The following is a 16,942-nucleotide window of genomic DNA, read 5'->3' as shown; positions in this document are numbered from 1 at the left end:
ATTTTACCACTCATGTCCAAAGTCAGTCTTTGAAAACTGGTCACTTTGATAAATAAAGCCTTCAGTAAAAGGACTAATGATGCTGAAAATTAACTTAATACTCTCTACCGAACACTTGGCTTTGCCTCATTATTTTTTAATATGCAAACGCAATGTGGAGTGAAGATTTAGAGCAGTCTTTCTAAGTGTAACTGTTGTACCCCTGCCGCGCACATGTGTGTATCTACTTATGATGGAGGGGAATGTTTGGAGGCTGGGAAGGAGGGGCAGCAGGCGGGGGAGAAGGACGTTGATGGATCTTGCTTCACTGCCCCCATGCTTATGGCGGCTAATTCCAAGCACAGCATGTAAGGTACCATGTTTTGCACACCTTCTCCGCTTCTCATCAGCTCAGCAATAGATAGGGAACTGTGATAATGAGCTGTGGTGGCTGACTGTATGTCCTGAGGTGACCTGTTTTCTGTGCAACAAGAGTTCCGAAATGGATCTCTCACACTGGCTGTCACCCTTCCTACCTCCCCTCAACCCTCCTCACTCTCTGGGGGACACCCGTGAAATCAATGTCCTTCCGCTCCCACACTCCTAGTTCCCCTCTCCCATTATCCGGGTTAGATCCCTTGAACCACCATCCTTCCCCCTACCCACTCTCCCTATCCCCCTCCACTCCCAGGGCCATTTGCCAACCTCCCCAACCCACTTCTCCCCACTTACTACTCATCCCCAAGTACCTTTTGCTTCCTTGTTTGTAGAATGGACGTTTTGACACGTTACGTGCCTAATCCCAATTGCACAATGCAAAAAAGGGCACTGTTGTGCCATGCTGCATGCTCTTCCATTGCTCTTACAGTGTTGTTCATTTCCTTTCTGGTCCTGCTATTTCAGACCTATATCAACTCCAGTATCTGAGCTTTGGGAAAGGAAAGGGCCAGGATCTACCAGCCATGTACACAGATATAATGATATCACACACTGATGTGGGTTAGAAGTAAGACTTGAGAAATGTACATTATGAAATCATATGTCAGAATCCACAATAGTTCACATATGCTGTAACACAGCCTAAGCGTACCCTTGCAGGCTCTGCTTCCACTCCGACACTTGAGTTTGCCAAAGGTGTCTTCTTGAATTGGACCGGAGGGGTAGACATGGGGGCTCATCCGGGATGCACATCTTAGACTCCCCTCCCTTGCCACACTGATTTATTGATGGTCTCTTACCTATGACAGATGAACCAAAGAGTGTGTCTGTGGGCAGTGTTATTTGCGTGGCAGGGAGGGGATGGGTGGGTGAATAAGTGCGTGTGTTTGTGTTTGTTTGAAGAAAGGAGGATTTGGGAGGTGAAAAGAACTGATTAAAAGGTTGAGGGCGGTGGGGTTAGCATGGGAGTGGGGGTCAGAGGACTGAACCCACTGTAAAGTGATATTTACGAAGATGGAAGCCCTCACCAAATCAACCCAAAGAAACTATCTTTTTGAAACACAGCCTTTAATATTTGAAAAAAATCACATGGAACTGCAAAACCAGGGGCATGCTAAGAAATATGTACATTTAGGCATTTTGCGAGCAATGGCACACCATAACTGCAGCCCTCTTCTGCAGTGTATGCAGTGGGTTATGCGACTGCCCAATATTGCAGGTAAGTTGGAGGAGCATTGCCACATATTTTCCTTTGCTAAACCATTGATTTAAACATCATAACATTAATGCTGGAGCCCAAAGGTTTTCTGACTACCTTGGTTCAACCATGGGCACAAAGTGACAATGTACCAGGAATTCCATTTCCTTCTGCATTTAAATACATGTAGAATCCTTCTCCGACTACTGAAACCACTATGACCATCATGCACTTTGTTTTGCCCTCAATAGAAATAGAACCAAAATATACTATATTTAGATCTGTTTTGGTCAGCATCTGATCAAATTTCAATCATTTCATCACAACAATTTAATTTCTTTTTTTATAATGTAATTCATCATATTCTCATACACAACTTCCTGTTAGAAGGAGATGTAGAATCGTTTTCATGAAATGTCAATTTCTTTAAACTACATCTCAAGAGGTTGCCATAGAGGCTGGAAAGAAGGCACACATCACAAATATGTCTCTTAGAGGGTACAAGAAGGTGAGGGAAAGTAAAATAAGGATTCATTTTACTGTGAGAATAAATGTTACCCTTCGTAAGTATTTAGCCCTCTGGGAACGCAGAGTGATACTTCAATATTAGACTTGTTTCACACTTTCTAAGGGCCCCTTCTCTGTTTCCACTCTTTATACGTAATTTCCCCTTCTCTGTTTCCACTCTTTATACGTAATTTCCCCTTCTCTATTTCCACTTCCTATAGTTGATTGCCCCTTCTCTATTTCCACTTCCTATACGTGATTGCCCCTTCTTATTTCCACTTCCTATACGTGATTGCCTCTTCTCTATTTCCACTTCCAATACGTAATTGCGCGGGGGCTATCCCTACCGATTTGATTCCACCAGGGTCTCTGCTGTGGTCATTCTTGAAATTAACTGTTTACTGAATAGGTTGTTACTGGTTTCTTGACAGCTAAAATGTGCTCCCAAGTTATTATCTGGAGCATCTCTTATGTAATGCGTTTGTTTTGTGAACTTTGAAAAAATGTTGCTTTTCTGCAGTCGAATATAAAATTCTAACATTCCCATTGTTCATGCCTATCCAATCCGAGGGGTTACGTTTTTGTCCATTCCTGTTTATGGACACTCACCTTGCCCATTATTTGTATTTATTTATTTATTTTATTGGATATTTATAAGGCGCTTATACTGCAAGACAGTGTTTCAAAGCGCCACAAGGCATAATGGAAGGGAACAAGGGAGGAAATAAACAATGAAAGTGTCAACGAGTAAATAGAAAGGAAAGCAGTCCTACTAGGCCTTGTGACATTAGGAGCGTGCAAGTGCAGAGAAAGAAAAGAAAGGGGGGATAGGGTGGGGGTAAGTGCTATCCGGGTCCCCTAGGGGAGGAAGTGCCAGATGTGCCCATTGGGGAAGCAACAGGTAAGTGCATGGGCGGAAACATCCCAGGCGAGGTAGGTCTACTGGCCAAAGGTAAGTGCATATCGGATGCACCCACGTGGCAGGTGGGTGTGGTCCCAGAGGGCAGTGTAGGGGTGTTCTGGGGACAATTGGTCAGAAGGCCAGGACCCTATTTGACTCTTGAGGGACCAGGCCGCCACTCTCAGCAACAGAGGCAATGGTTAGCAAGGGAGGGGGAGAGGGAAGGAGGAGAAGAGAAAGGTCTTGAGTTGTTTGTAGAACCTGAGGTGGTCCAGTTCCAGACGGTGAAAGGGAGGCTCTTCCATAGGAGGGAGCAAGCTGAGGAGAGAACTGCCAACCACTCTCTGCTTGGAGAAGCGTTTGATCAGCAGAGACTTGGGGCAATACTATTAAAGGGATCTGCAAGGAGAGTATTTAGTGAGAGAGGGTTGCAGGTAGAATGGTCCCAGGCCCCAGACAGCCTTGTGGATGATGCAAAGGGTCTTGAATTTTGTCCTTGCAGTAACCGGGAGCCAGTGTGGAAATTTTAGAGCTGGAGAGATACTGTCCCAGGGCTTGAGGCCAGGGATACATCTTGCAGCCCTATTCTGGATTAGTTGAAGAGCATGGAGCGAAGAGAGAGGCAGATTGAGGAAGAGGTTGTTACAGTAGTCAAGCCTTGAGAGGACCAGAGCTCTGGAGACATTGAGCTTCTGGGGGGAGGTGCCCCTGGCATGTCCCTTATACAAGAAACTTCAGCATGTGTTTGTTTCCCATTCTTGATGATGAAAAGAGTTGAGTCCCGTCTTTACAATATCCACGTCATAGATCCGTTTTTGTTCTAGCTTTTTAAGGGCTAGATCTCTGTCACCACCCCGAGGGTGGGCTCTCATTATTTGAAGGACAAACCAGTAAATATCATTATGTGTGTGTTTGTCTTCTTTAAAATGGGCCACCAAAGGTTTATCTGCAGTTTCATTTCTTACGGCTGATCGATGTTCACATATGCGTTGTTTGATTGAACTTTTTGTTTTACCAGTATATATCTGTCCGCACGGACATTTAAAACTGTATACCACCCATTTTGTCAGGCAGTTGGTGAAAGTCTTGAAATGCCAGATACGTCCATTCAGATCAATTTGTTAATGAGTCCCGGCACTTTTTGTTAGGACTTGACCACTGCCACAGAGAATCGCTCTTGTGCTCTGCCACACAAGACACCTCACCAGTTGGGCAGCTTCTTTCCATTTACTCAGCCGCATCCCTACTGCTGAGGACTCACTTCACATGCATGCCACATCAAACCACATTCTGTCTTGCTGCACCTTAGCTGTTAGGCGGCTTCACTCCACACCAGGGGTGTTGCTAGGTCTGGAAAAGATCTGGGGCTAGGCCAATGTCAGGACTGTTGGGATTCAGAGCTAGCTAGACTTTTGGTTGTAGCACCTGAGTTTTTACTCGGGCTACAACCAAAAGACCCGGGGCTATAGCCCCCTCAGCCCCCCACAGCAACGGCTCTGCTCCACACTTCTCTTGTCTGTGGCTTTACGCTACTTGCCATGCCACATCTCCCTTGTTTGCAAGACCTCCTTCCAGCTGTGGTGAGAGGGTGGGGTAATTCCTCCTGCCCGACACGTTCATGCACCAGCTCACTAGTTCCGTGTCGGGGAAGGTAGCCTCTCGTGCTCTGCCACACCTCCCCTGCTCAGACTTCAGCCAGAACGTGCCCTGCCGCATCTCACCTGTTGTTGGCGATGGCACTGCTGCAGCCCAGTATCCCAGCTGCGGCGAGACCAGAGTCCAGTACAGCTGTCGCCCTTCTCTCCTAATGAGGCCGGTCCCATTGCGGATCCACACACCTAGAGCATGGAGGGGAGGAAGAGAAGGAGGAAAGAAAGGTAGGAGGGAAAGCAAGCCAGGAACCAGATGGGGAAACAGGAGGGCGGGCGCAGAAAGCAGGGAATCATAAAAGGAAAGGAGGCAAGAGGGCATGGAAGAAGTGGGGCAGCAGTGATTCAGGAATGGGTGGGGATGAGGGAAGAAAGGTGACGAACGAATAAGGTGGGGAAGGTGCCGGAAAGGGAGTAGAAGCGATGAAACAGAGCAAGATGCAGGAGGAATGCAGTGCGGGAGGGAAAAAAGGTTGAAAAAGAATAGAGGGGTGAAGTGCAAGTTGAAGGAGGGAAAAAAAGCTTGGAAGGAATGAAGACAGAAAGATGAGAGGGTGAAAGAATGAAAGAAAGAGGAGAGAGAAAAGGGAGAGAGCAACAAAAGGAGTAGAAAGAGGAGAAAAGAGAAAGCATAGGCATGGGACAAAGTGAGAAAAAAAGAAGAAAGTGAGAAAGAGGGAGAGACATCCAATATCAGCAAGTGCAAACAGATTCCCGGGACGCGAGAGCAGACCTCCATGCAGCGGACGGGCGAGGAAGGGTTAACCCTGAACCTGTTTAGTCTCAGGGGGCGCTGGAGTATTGAGCTGCTGGAGGAGGGCCCACGGGGACAGATTAATCCTGTACATGCACCACTGCAGAGCAGCCATTACTGCCGCCGCCGTCCACAGCTTTTAAAGCTTATTACTGCCTGGAATATCCCCCTCTACGTTTTACGATCTCGGGCACGGGGGCGAGGGGAGGCAGGGCCGCAGCTCCCGCTTCTCCACGAGGAGCCCCACCTGCCCTTCAAAGGCCTGGTTTCCCGCACAGTCAAATCCCGCGAGAGGAGCATGATGCGAGAGGACGGCGCCAGAGAAGGTCCCATTAGCCAAATCCCATGCTCTCTGGGCCCGCACGCTCCTCCTCCTCCCCAATGCATCCTGGGAACTTGGGACCAAAGCCACACTCATAAAGAATGCAGGCCTGCCAAATAATGCGTAGAAGGCGACGAGGGCCAGCAACGAGAACCACTGCATCCAAGGCAAGCTAGCCTAGTGGCCAAAGCAAATGCAGCAGTGGTCTGTGTGCAGACAGCAGGTCCTATGCTACAGTTCCTCTGGAAGATCATCGTCGCCGCCAGGGAGAGCGGCAGGAGGAGGGGAGGGGGGGATTACCGTAACTTCGCAGCATTGACGAAAATGAACACAGAAAGGAGAAAAATACCATAATTGATGAACACAGTGAGCATTATTGATATGGGTGCTCTACACTCGCAGTCATTTGTAATTAAACGTGTATTGTCCTAAGACTGGATGTGGGAGAACCCCTCCCCCATGCGCCACCCCCATCTTACAAGCAATGTCTCAGCCATGGCCTAGAACACCCTCTTCTGCTGAATTTACCTGCTGCGCCCGAGCGATCCCAGACAAGACGGCTGCTTCAGAACTATGCCAATGCTACCCACACTGCCCTTGCTTGCAGCGCCCCCTACAGACAGCCACGGGCTATGGCTCCTCACACAGCTCTGTCATTCAACTACACTTTATGCAGTGGTCACACAGCTAAGGGACCTTGACCATCGCAGCGCCCTCTACAAGCCACGCTCACCTGCACAAACCACACTATCCAGGGACGCTCTCCCTTGCTAGCAGCAGCAGCACACCCCGTAGCCCAGGGCTCTGCAGAGGCCACACAGCTAAGGGACCTCGGCACTTGCCTACGGCAGCACCCTCGGAAGGCCCAGATCTCATGCACAGGTCACGCTGTTCAGGGACCCCGTCTCTTCTTGCCGACATTGCACCCCTCCCCCCTTTACTCCCAGAGCTGCAGAGGTCACATAATCTAGGGACCCCGGTCTGCTGCACAGGGACCCTGTCCCTTGCCTACAGCAACACCCCTCCCCTAGTCCCAGGACTGCAGAGGCCACATAAGCCTGGCACTTGCCTACTGCAGCACTCTCTGCAGGCCCAGGTCTCCCGACAGGTCACGTTGTCAGGGTCCCTGTCCCTTGCCTACAGCAACACCCCTCCCCTAGTCCCAGGACTGCAGAGGCCACATAAGCCTGCCACTTGCCTACTGCAGCACTCTCTGCAGGCCCAGGTCTCCCGACAGGTCACGTTGTCAGGGACCCTGTACCTTGCTTACAGCAGCACCCCAGTAATTCCAGGGCTCTGCAAAGGTCACATCATTTAGGCACCCTTGCACTTATCTACTGTAGCACCCCCTGCGGCCCCAGTCCTGCTTCAGTGGTCACACAGCGGAGGGACCATGGCACATGCCTACGGCAGCAACCCCCCCCTCCCCTCCGCACACCCCACTCCTCTAGTCCCAGGGCTGCATAAGTCCCATAACTTAGGCACCCTTGCACTTATCTACTGTAGCACCCCCTGCGGCCCCAGTCCTGCTTCAGTGGTCACACAGCGGAGGGACCATGGCACATGCCTACGGCAGCAACCCCCCCTCCCCTCCGCACACCCCACTCCTCTAGTCCCAGGGCTGCAGAAGTCCCATAACTTAGGCACCCTGGCACTTAGCTACTGCAGCACCCCCTGCGGCCCCAGTCCTCCTCCAGTGGTCACACAGCTGAAGGACCATGGCACATGCCTACGGCAGCACACCCCCTGCACACCCCACTCTTGTAGTCCCAGGGCTGCAGAGATCACATAACTTAGGCACCCTTGCACTTAGCTACTGGGGCACCCCCTGCGGTCCCAGTCCTCCTCCAGTGGGGACAGTGCTAAGGGACCATGGCGCTTGCCTACCTCTGCACTCTCTGCAGGCCCAGGCCACCTGGCAGGTCACACTGTTCAGGGACCCAGTCACTTATCTACTGCAGCACCCCCTGTAGTCATGGGGCCATGCAGAGGTCACACTGCTCAGAGACACTTACCTGCTGCTGTACCCCCAAAGCAGTTCTGGTAATGGACAACCAAAGTAATCTGTAGGCTCCTGCTGTGACAGCATTCTTACCTTTAACCTTTCACACTCCTTCTTCCCACCCCCCCTCCCGCCCCCTTCCCACCCCCCCCTTCCCACCCAAGCCCCGTCACTTAGCTCAGAACCTCGGGTTCCATACCGCTCTTGGCATCGAACCTCCACGCTGGCGTGCTGCCGGGAGTCAGGGGCCCCATGTCGCCGGCTAGAGGGATGGACAGGTGGACTGGGCCGGAGAGCTGGACCTCAGTCCCGTTGCCGGTGAAGAGGTGGACGCTGGCTGCGGCAATGGGGACCAGCTCCACCCAGCTGCTGTTCGCTGAGGATGAAAAAAGTGAGGGCCATCATTAGCGGGATGAGGAGGAATGACGGGCGCTTTTCTTTCCAGAAGTCCCAACCCTCCGTCACCCTCCCTTTTCAAAAACAACTTCTCAGCGTATTTCATTCATTACCACTGGAATTGTCTGTCTCTCCCTTTCTCCCTCACCCAACATGAAACCAAACCAGACACAACCAAACCTCAACACAACATGACGGCTACCGACCGAAAGCGCACCAACGCTCAGTGACCGGTTTCTCTGAACTGCTGCTGCCAACAGCACATCAAAGCTCTCTTGCTCTTGCCTCTCTGAAACAGGGACGTCATTTCACCAAAATACCAGGGGTAGGAGAAGTGATATCACATGACCCTTGACCTCCGATGACATCACAGGAAGTGATGCAATTTGACCACACCCCAAAGTGACATCAGAGGAAGCAATGCAACACGACCTTTCACCCCTTGACAAAACAGGAAGTGGCATCACATAGCATTGTTCCCTTGTACACTACGAAAAATATTGTTCCGATATCACTGTAATGTGATAAACATTCCATACAAGAATGGAACCTCATATGTATCATTAATATCAGTGTGCCTAGGCCCATATTACCAAATTGATGTGAATCCAAGCTGACGTCCAAGGCCAAATGATGATGTGTTATTATATAGCACTTACGCCATAGAAGAAATATACATACAATATCACACTATCTGTGTTGGTATTTATTTATAAACCTCAGAAGAATGAAAGCCGGAGTTGGCCTTGCCGGGATTCGAACCTGCAACCTGCCGATCACACACACATCGCAGCACTGAGCGCTCAACCTACGGAGCTATATTACTGGGTATGGCTGTTTTACCGGCTATAGTAAAATTAGCAATTACATGTCCGAATGTTGTCAAAGTCAAAAAAGTAAATTACCCCCTGTACTGGATAGTATTACCCCAGTGACTGAGATTTAACAGCAGGCCAGTTCATCTGCAGGTCTGACACAAAGGTGGCTTCATGCCAAGTCTGTGTGGATCTACTTTTCAGGCTTCAGAGGTTGTCAAATTAAAATACATACCATTGGGAGGGTTCATAGCTGTATATTAAAGAATTTAGAGTAGCGCAGGGAAAGCAGCGCACTCACACGGCATCCCATACTCTGGGCGCCCGTTACCTCATACATGCAAACAAACATCCTGAACAGCATACCAGGGAGAGCGGACAGATAGACACATTATAACAAAGCATTAATTGTGGAACAATGATATCAGGGGCCACCTTTTGTGCTATGGTCAAACATTTCTACATTGTACACAAGCGTTTAGGCACAAGGATTTAGTCAAGTGACCGAGGACACTGAGATGGAGTGTCTTGTTATGATCGTAACATAGACAATGGCAGAAAAAACATGCTATAACTGAAACTTGCGAAAAGCAAAACACATAAGGCCTGATTCATGGAATTATTTGCGTGAAAAATGCAGATTTGCGCGCCTTTCTGCCCGAAAATCCCTGTTTGAAGTATGGGGATTTTCGGGCAGGAAGACGCGCAAATCTGCGTTTTTCACGCAAATAATTCCATGAATCAGGCAGATAGTGCGAAATGGATGCTTATTCTACTCTAAATGCTTTTTGGAAGTTTTTGTCTGCATTGTGAATTTGAGGTGTATAAGAACAGACTAAATCAGTGACTCACCCCCTGAAGTGTGCCTGAAATAAACTTTTAATGAGTCTAGCAATTATTGTATAGAATTCGAGAACTACAAATAATTTGTTGTTCCTAGTCACTGTGTAGAAATCCCAGTTTTTTAAAAAAAATTTTTAAGAGGCCTGAACAAGAAATCCAGCCACTCCAGAAACAAAGAGTCACATGGCACTGGCCACAGCACAGGAGCTTCAATAAAAAAATGTTAAAAAAAAATGTTTTAGGGGTAGCAAGGGCGACCAGAGGGTTAGCAAGGGGACCCCTGGCGACCCACAAATGACGTCCCTGCTCTCCACCCCACTAACAAACCCCCAAACCCCTCCCATTGCAGATCCACCAGAGCGCCAAGAGACCACGCAACTGGCGACAGTGCACAGTACAAGACCCTTTAACACAACATAACTCTGTCTTCATATCACACTTACGCTCTTTGTGTAGCCAGCCCATGTCCCTCCCTCACCCTCTTTCTGGAATTTTCATTCGGCCATTTTGTTCCCTGCCAAAATCCTATTGCTGTTCTCCACTCCCCATTCGCAGGTCTTGCTCTCCCTCTCCAGATCCCTTGCTCCCCTGTTATGTCATGTAGTGTTCAACCGCACGCACTGTCCCATAGGGCAGGGCCCGAAAGTGCAGGCCGACATGCCAGTGTGTGGCCAGATTGTTGGTCACAGTGGGCCAATTTGATGAGTTACTTCACTGTGCAGCTACGAGTTTTGATCAGAGCTACTAAAGAAATGTTGTTTAAAATGTACAATTTGCTACACATTTTACCATAAAAATCCCCCTTAGGTACTTCTCAGTCGGTCAAAAAAGGAATTAATTGCCATTTGCGGCTGTGGACCACTTTTTCATTGGTGCCCAGGCCAACTTTATGCCCCAGGCCGACCCTGGTGTTCAAGTCTGCATATACACCAAGATGACAATGCATTACTTACCGTAAAAGCATTTCTGATTGTTGTATCTGCTTAGATTCACATGCTGTGCATAGGTCCGACATCCAGTGCTCACTGCAGAGTATTGCATTTTGTTTTTCGTAGTTGAAACGGGGACGTCGACAAGGCGTGTCTGTAACACTATCCCTATAGTGACGTGCGTTGTACCCATAATCCCTCACGCGTCGAGGTCCCTCTGTTTGTATTTTTCTGCCCTGAGGGAGCCTTCTAGACGTGAGTGAGTACAGAAAAGAGAGAGATATAGAAAAGGATGTCTATGTTCCTTCCATCCGAGCGGGGAGGAAGGGTGGGCGCATGTGAATCTAAGCAGATACAACCATCAGAAATGCTTTTACGGTAAGTAATGCATTGTCTTCTGATGTTTGTTAATCTGCTTAGAATCACATGCTGTGCATAGACTAGCGAGCAGTACCCGGAGTTGGAGGTGGGTTGTGAGAAGGAACAGTAGAGAAAAGATGTCTTAATACTGCTTGTCCCACCTGGGAATCAGATCTAGAGTGGGCACCTAGACAGTAGTGTTTTGTAAAGGTGTGTACAGAACTCCAGGTTGCCGCTTTGCAGATGGACTCAAGGGGAACATTTGCAATGGATGCCCCAGTGCCTCGAGTAGAGTGTGCTCTTGGCTTGAAGGGTAGTTCTCTCTTAGCAAGAGTCTAACAGAGAGTGATGCATTGTACAATCCATCTAGATATAGTGGATTTTGAAACTGCATCTCCTTCTCTTCCTGCTGCCACCGAGACAAAGAACTGATTAGTCTTTCTCAGTGTACTAGTTCTTTCCATGTAAAACATGACAGCTCTGCGCACATCAAGTGTATGCAGGCTTTTTTCTCCTAGATTTGAAGGATTTTGAAAGAACGTTGGTAGTTCTATAGACTGGTTGACATGAAATTTGGAGATGAATTTCGGTGCGAACCTTGGGTGTGTGCGTAGAACCACTTTATCTTTGTGAACTGTTACAAAGGGGTCTAAAACCAAAAGGGCCTGTAGTTCACTTACTCTCCTAATGGAGGTAATAGCGATTAGGAAAGCAGTCTTAAGAGTGAGATCTTTAAGAGTTGCCTTGTGCATGGGTTCAAAGGGTGACCCCATGAGCCTGGTGAGTACCACATTTAGATCCCAGCCAGGAGCTGGGTTTGCTATTGGAGGGTGTATTCTCTTTACCCCTTCCATGAAGGCTTTGATTACTGGGATCTTCCACCACGATACTTTGAGTTGTGAAGTGGTGTAAGCCGAAAGCGCTGCCAGGTGTACTTTAATAGAATTGAATACTAGACCCGAGTCCAGTAAATGGGTCAGGCACAGAATAATTTGTGTGGGAGAGCAGTCAACGGGGTTGATACTCTTCCCTCTACACCAGATGACAAATCTTTTCCATTTGCTAGAATAGCAGTGACGAGTGTTAGGCTTTCTGGCCTCTCTGAGGATGTCCATGCACCTCTGTGGAAGTTGTAAATGTCCAAATTCTATGACCTCAGGAGCCAGGCTGCTAAGTTCATGGTCTGAGGGCATGGGTGCAGTGTCCTGCCCCTGTCTTGTGACAGCATGTTGTACGGGCAGGGCAGTCTCACTGGAGGAGATAGAGACATCTTCAACAAGTGAGCGAACCATGGCTGTCGGGCCCACATAGGGGCCACCAGTATCATGGTAACTTGTTCCTGGTGCATCTTGTGCACTATCTTGTTGAGAAGGGGAGTCGGGGAAAAGCGTAAACAAATTTCCCTGACCATGGAATCGATAGACCGTTCCCCTTGGACTGGTTCTGGGGGTACCTGGAGGCGTAATCTTGGCATTGAGAGTTTTCCAGAGTTGCGAACAGGTCTATTTCTGGGAAACCCCACTGTGTGAAGACGTTGAAGACGATGTCTTCTTGTAACCGCCATTCATACTCTACGGGCAGGGGGAAGTCTCTGCTGAGTTTGTCTGCTAGCAGATTGAGTTCCCCTGGTACATGTTGTGATAGTAGGAACATGTTGTGTTTGAGAGCCCACTTCCAGATGTTCTGGGACAGCTTGGACAGTCCTGGAGAGTGAGTGCCCTCTTGCTTGTTGAGGTAGTACATGGCTGTGGTGCTGTCTGTGAGGACCATCACTGTCTTTCCTTGTAGGTGTTCCTGAAAGGCTTTCAGTGCTTTGAACACCGCTAGTAGTTCCAGCAGGTTTATATGCTTGGATGCTAAGCTCGGAGTCCACGCTCCGTGAGCAGTCTGATGGGATAGGTGAGCCCCCCATCCTGTAAGGGATACGTCTGTGGTTAGAGTGGCTTCCACTGCGGGTGTGGCAAAAGTTTTCCCTAATAACAGGTTTTCTTTTGTCCACCACCGTAGCGAGAGAATCAAGGCCTGCGAGACCACCACTAGATCGTCCCATTGTCCGCTGGCCTGACACCACTGGCTGTTGAGCCACTCTTGCATTGGGCACATGCGCAGGCGCGCGTGAGGTACCAAATAAATACATGACGCCATCATCCCTAGCAAGCGCATTGCTTTGCGTACCGTCACCTCTCGACCTGCCACATAATGGGGGATCTGAAACAGCATGTTTTGGACCCTCTCGTTGGAGAGGAAGACGAGGCCGTCCTTTGTTCGAATTAGAGCCCCTAGGAATTGTTTGATTTGGCTGGGGTCTAAGCTGGACTTCTTTTCGTTGATGGAGAAGCCCAGTTGGAACAAAAGGTCTACAGTCTTTTGCGTATTGGAGAGGCATGTTTCGTAAGAATCCCCTGTTATGAGCCAGTCGTCGAGGTAAGGGTATACCGGGATGGATAACCTGCGCAGGTGGGCCGCTGCCACTGCCAGTACTTTCGTGAATACCCTTGGTGCAGATGCTATCCCGAAGGGTAGTACTCTGAACTGGTAGTGTTTGTTCTCTATCTTGAACCTGAGGTATTTTCTGTGCGCTGGCAACATTAAAATATGAAAGTATGCATCTTTCATGTCTAGTGTTGTCATGTAATCCCCTTGTGATAACAGTGGGATTACTTCCTGCAAGGTCACCATACGAAACCTTTGGGGTTTGACAAACTTGTTCGCTGGGCGCAGATCTAATACAGGGCGCATGGTTAAGTCCTTTTTGGGTACAAGGAAGTACACTGAATAAATACCTTCTGTTACCTGAGATAGGGGGACAGCCTCTATAGCTTCTTTTTTCAGTAGCTCTTCTACTTCTTGAAGAAGAATGGTGAGGTGTTCCAGTGTCATGCGTCGGTTCCGTGGGGGTCTGTACTTCGGGGAACCGTTGAATTCGATGCAGTATCCGTGGGCTATGGTGGATAATACCCAGCGGTCTGACGATATTCCCTCCCATGCTGAAAGGAACGATGTTAGCCGGCCCCCGACCGGTGATGCAATGGAGGGGACCCGAATCTTCGGGTCATTTGTTGGTATTGGGCGTGGAACCTTTGGGGCTGGAGCCGCAACCTCTTCCTCTGCCACGGCGTTGGCCTCTTTGACTGAACTGGGTGTTGTTACCCTGGTTAGAGGGCCAGTTGGTAGCAGAGTAAAATTGCTGTTGGTTTTGCCATAGCCGCGTCTGTTAGGGGGCCTAGAAATTTGGTCAAGAGTTTTGATGGTATCAAACTCTTTCTTCGCATGTTCTAGGGCCTCATCAACTGCTTTCCCAAACAGATGTGTTTGTTCTATGGGCTTATTTATCAGGGAAGCCTGGGTTTCCGGCTTAAATCCCGAATTGCGCAGCCAGACATGGCGTTTGAGAAGTATTCCCTGAACCAGGGAACGGCCAGCCGTCTCTGCGGCATCTAAGGAGTTCTTTACGATGCCCTGGTTTACAAGAGTTCCCTCTGAGATTGTAGCTAACAGGCGTGAACGCAGGGGTTCTGGTGCGTCCTCTGCTTCGCTGCGCAGCTTGCTCCACTGTGCATCTGCGTAGCTAGCTAGTAGGGAATTGTTATTTGCAATCCTAGTTGAAAAGGCGGCGGACGTCGTGATTCTCTTCCCAAGTGCATAGAGCTTTTTGCCCTCTTTGTCAGGTGGTGCCTCACTAGTGGATAGTGGTACCCCTGCTCTTTTCCTTGTATTAGTAACTACGAGGGAGTCCGGAATAGAATAGCCTCTGATGTACAAAGGGTCAGAGGACGAAGGGCTGAAGAGCTTTTCTATCCGAGGGTTGACCCCTCTGACTAAGGCAGGATTGGAAAGGGAAGGAGTTATTCTTCTCTTTATAGAAGCCAGGAGCGGAATAGACTGACTAACAGGGGCTTTTTGTTTAATAACTTTCTCTACAAAGTCTATGGGCCTCATTACACGGAAGGCGGTAATGGTTAACGGCCACCGTTAATGGTAACGGTGACCGTTAACCATTACCGCCTTCCTACGAGGTCCCTTAGCGGGTTGGTGCTTTAACGCCTGCTTTTTGCAGGCGTTAAAAACCAACCCGCTAAGGGACCTCGGAGCTAATTACGGCACCGCAAAATTGCGTTGCCGTAATTAGCGCCTTCCCCATTCCCATAGAGCCCTATGGGGCAGAAATGGGAATGGGGAAGGGCAATGGCGGAAGGGGGATTTACCGCCCCACCAACCTTGGAATGGGGCGGTAAATCCCCTTTCCGCCAAGGCGGTGCCGGTAATTTACCGGCATGGTCCAGGGTGCTAATAGCTAATGCTAATAGCACCCTGGATCACCGCCTTCTGTGTAATGAGGCCCTATGTCAGGAAGAGTCTCCCCTGCCTTGCGCAATAGTGCATTAAGTGAAGGTTGGTCATCTAGGGGAGAGGTGTTTCCAATAGGTGAATCCTTGGGAGGAGAAGGGTGAAAGACATCAGGGTCTGAGTGCACTGATGGGGATTGCCAAGGCTGCACTGATGGGGATTGCCAGGGCTGCGAGGTAGCTGTATCTTCTTCGAAAGCTCCTGCACTAGTGTAAGGATCTTCTTCAAACCCCTCTTCCTCATGTTCTTCCTCTCCACCCAAACACTCCTCATCTTCCTGGAGGTATTGCTCCTCTTCAGTGAGGTCATATACGTCTGTAGAAGGGGGAAACAGCCTAGGAATCTTGACCCTAGGGTCATCCTGGGGCCATTCTCTTGGTCTTTTGGGTGTGGGTGGGTTTTGGTATCCCAAAAACCTTTCCATTTTCTCCATACAAGAATGGAGTCTTTCAAGGGTCTCATGGGGGACCCCTGAATAGTCTAGAGGGGGGAAATCAGTGTTTTCACCTTCAAAACGCTTAGAACGCTCCCACAACGTCGAAGAAAGGTTTCCGTCGCCCTCTGAAAAGCCCTCCGGTAGTTCAGAAGTGCCCTTAGATGAAGGGGGAAGTTCCTGGCTACTCTTGTGCTTTTTCGGCGTTTCCATAGCTTTTTGTGCAGTATTCGACGTTTGTTTCGTCGTCCGCTTACGTTTGTCTTCGGAAACAATTCTCGCCAGGCTCTCGACAACGAGGTTGTCAGTAGAGGACTCTGGTGTCGACGTTGCCTGCGTTACGCGTTGTTCCTCGACGGCCGCTCTATGGAGCGTTACGTCGGATGATTTTGGGGTAGCGCCCGTGTTTGATGAAAGCCCAATCGCTGGTCGCGACTGCGTTTGCGGGTGGGGCTTGAGACCCTTACGGTCTGAGGTAGACGCCGGAGTGCCCTGCGTCCCCTTCGGCGCTGATGGATCCTTCGTCTTCGACGAAGAAGAGCCGTGGGTTGTGTGCCTAGGCCTATGGGGTCTGTGGGCGTCCTTGTCGTCGGGGTGTTCATCCCCATGAGCAGGGCGTGAGCCGAGCCCGTCGGGGCCGGGGACGGATGTCGAGGAGCGCGAACGCTGCTTCTGGGGGTTAATGACTTCCGTAACGGACGTCGAGTTATCACCCTCCTCGTCACTTTCTGTAACAGCGGTGGCAGGTGAGGAAACCGACTTCGACATAGCGTAGTCCGCCCACCTCTTAACTTTGCGTTCTTTAAGAGTTCTTGGTTTCAAGAGCTTACAGGCCGCGCAGCTGTCCTCCTTATGATCGAGGGGCAAGCAACGATTACAGAGCTTGTGTTTGTCCTTCCAAGTGTATTTGCCCCTACAGCGTGGGCAAAACTTAAAAGGTGTCCTCTCCATAGCTGAGGCAATAATAACTGGTGATAACAACCCCAAGGGAAAGATAGGGGAGAAAGAAAGACATTCTCAAAGAGAAGATTAAAGTTCGAATCCCCACTCTCCCTACTGTATGTTGGCC

At 49.4% G+C, this 16,942-nt stretch overlaps 1 protein-coding gene across 2 annotated transcripts in view; it reads right to left on the bottom strand.

Annotated features, from left to right (window-relative positions):
• The window catches only part of FAM171A2 (family with sequence similarity 171 member A2), a 355,167-nt gene that overhangs the window by 45,288 nt on the left and 292,937 nt on the right, over nt 1–16,942 (bottom strand). For both annotated transcript variants that reach the window (XM_069634282.1, XM_069634283.1), the window contains exons 5-6: nt 7,950–8,126; nt 4,745–4,861 (exon numbers count right to left, since the gene is read on the bottom strand). In XM_069634282.1, the coding sequence (XP_069490383.1) occupies nt 4,745–4,861; nt 7,950–8,126 (294 nt within the window). The remainder of the gene's footprint in view (nt 1–4,744; nt 4,862–7,949; nt 8,127–16,942) is intronic.

The sequence above is a fragment of the Ambystoma mexicanum genome, chromosome 13 (assembly GCF_040938575.1).
Source record: "Ambystoma mexicanum isolate Mex_15411 chromosome 13, UKY_AmexF1_1, whole genome shotgun sequence".
NCBI classification, from domain to species: Eukaryota; Metazoa; Chordata; class Amphibia; order Caudata; family Ambystomatidae; genus Ambystoma; species Ambystoma mexicanum.
The sequence above is the reverse complement of the archived record's forward strand: the minus strand, read 5'-3'. Positions and strand labels throughout refer to the sequence as shown.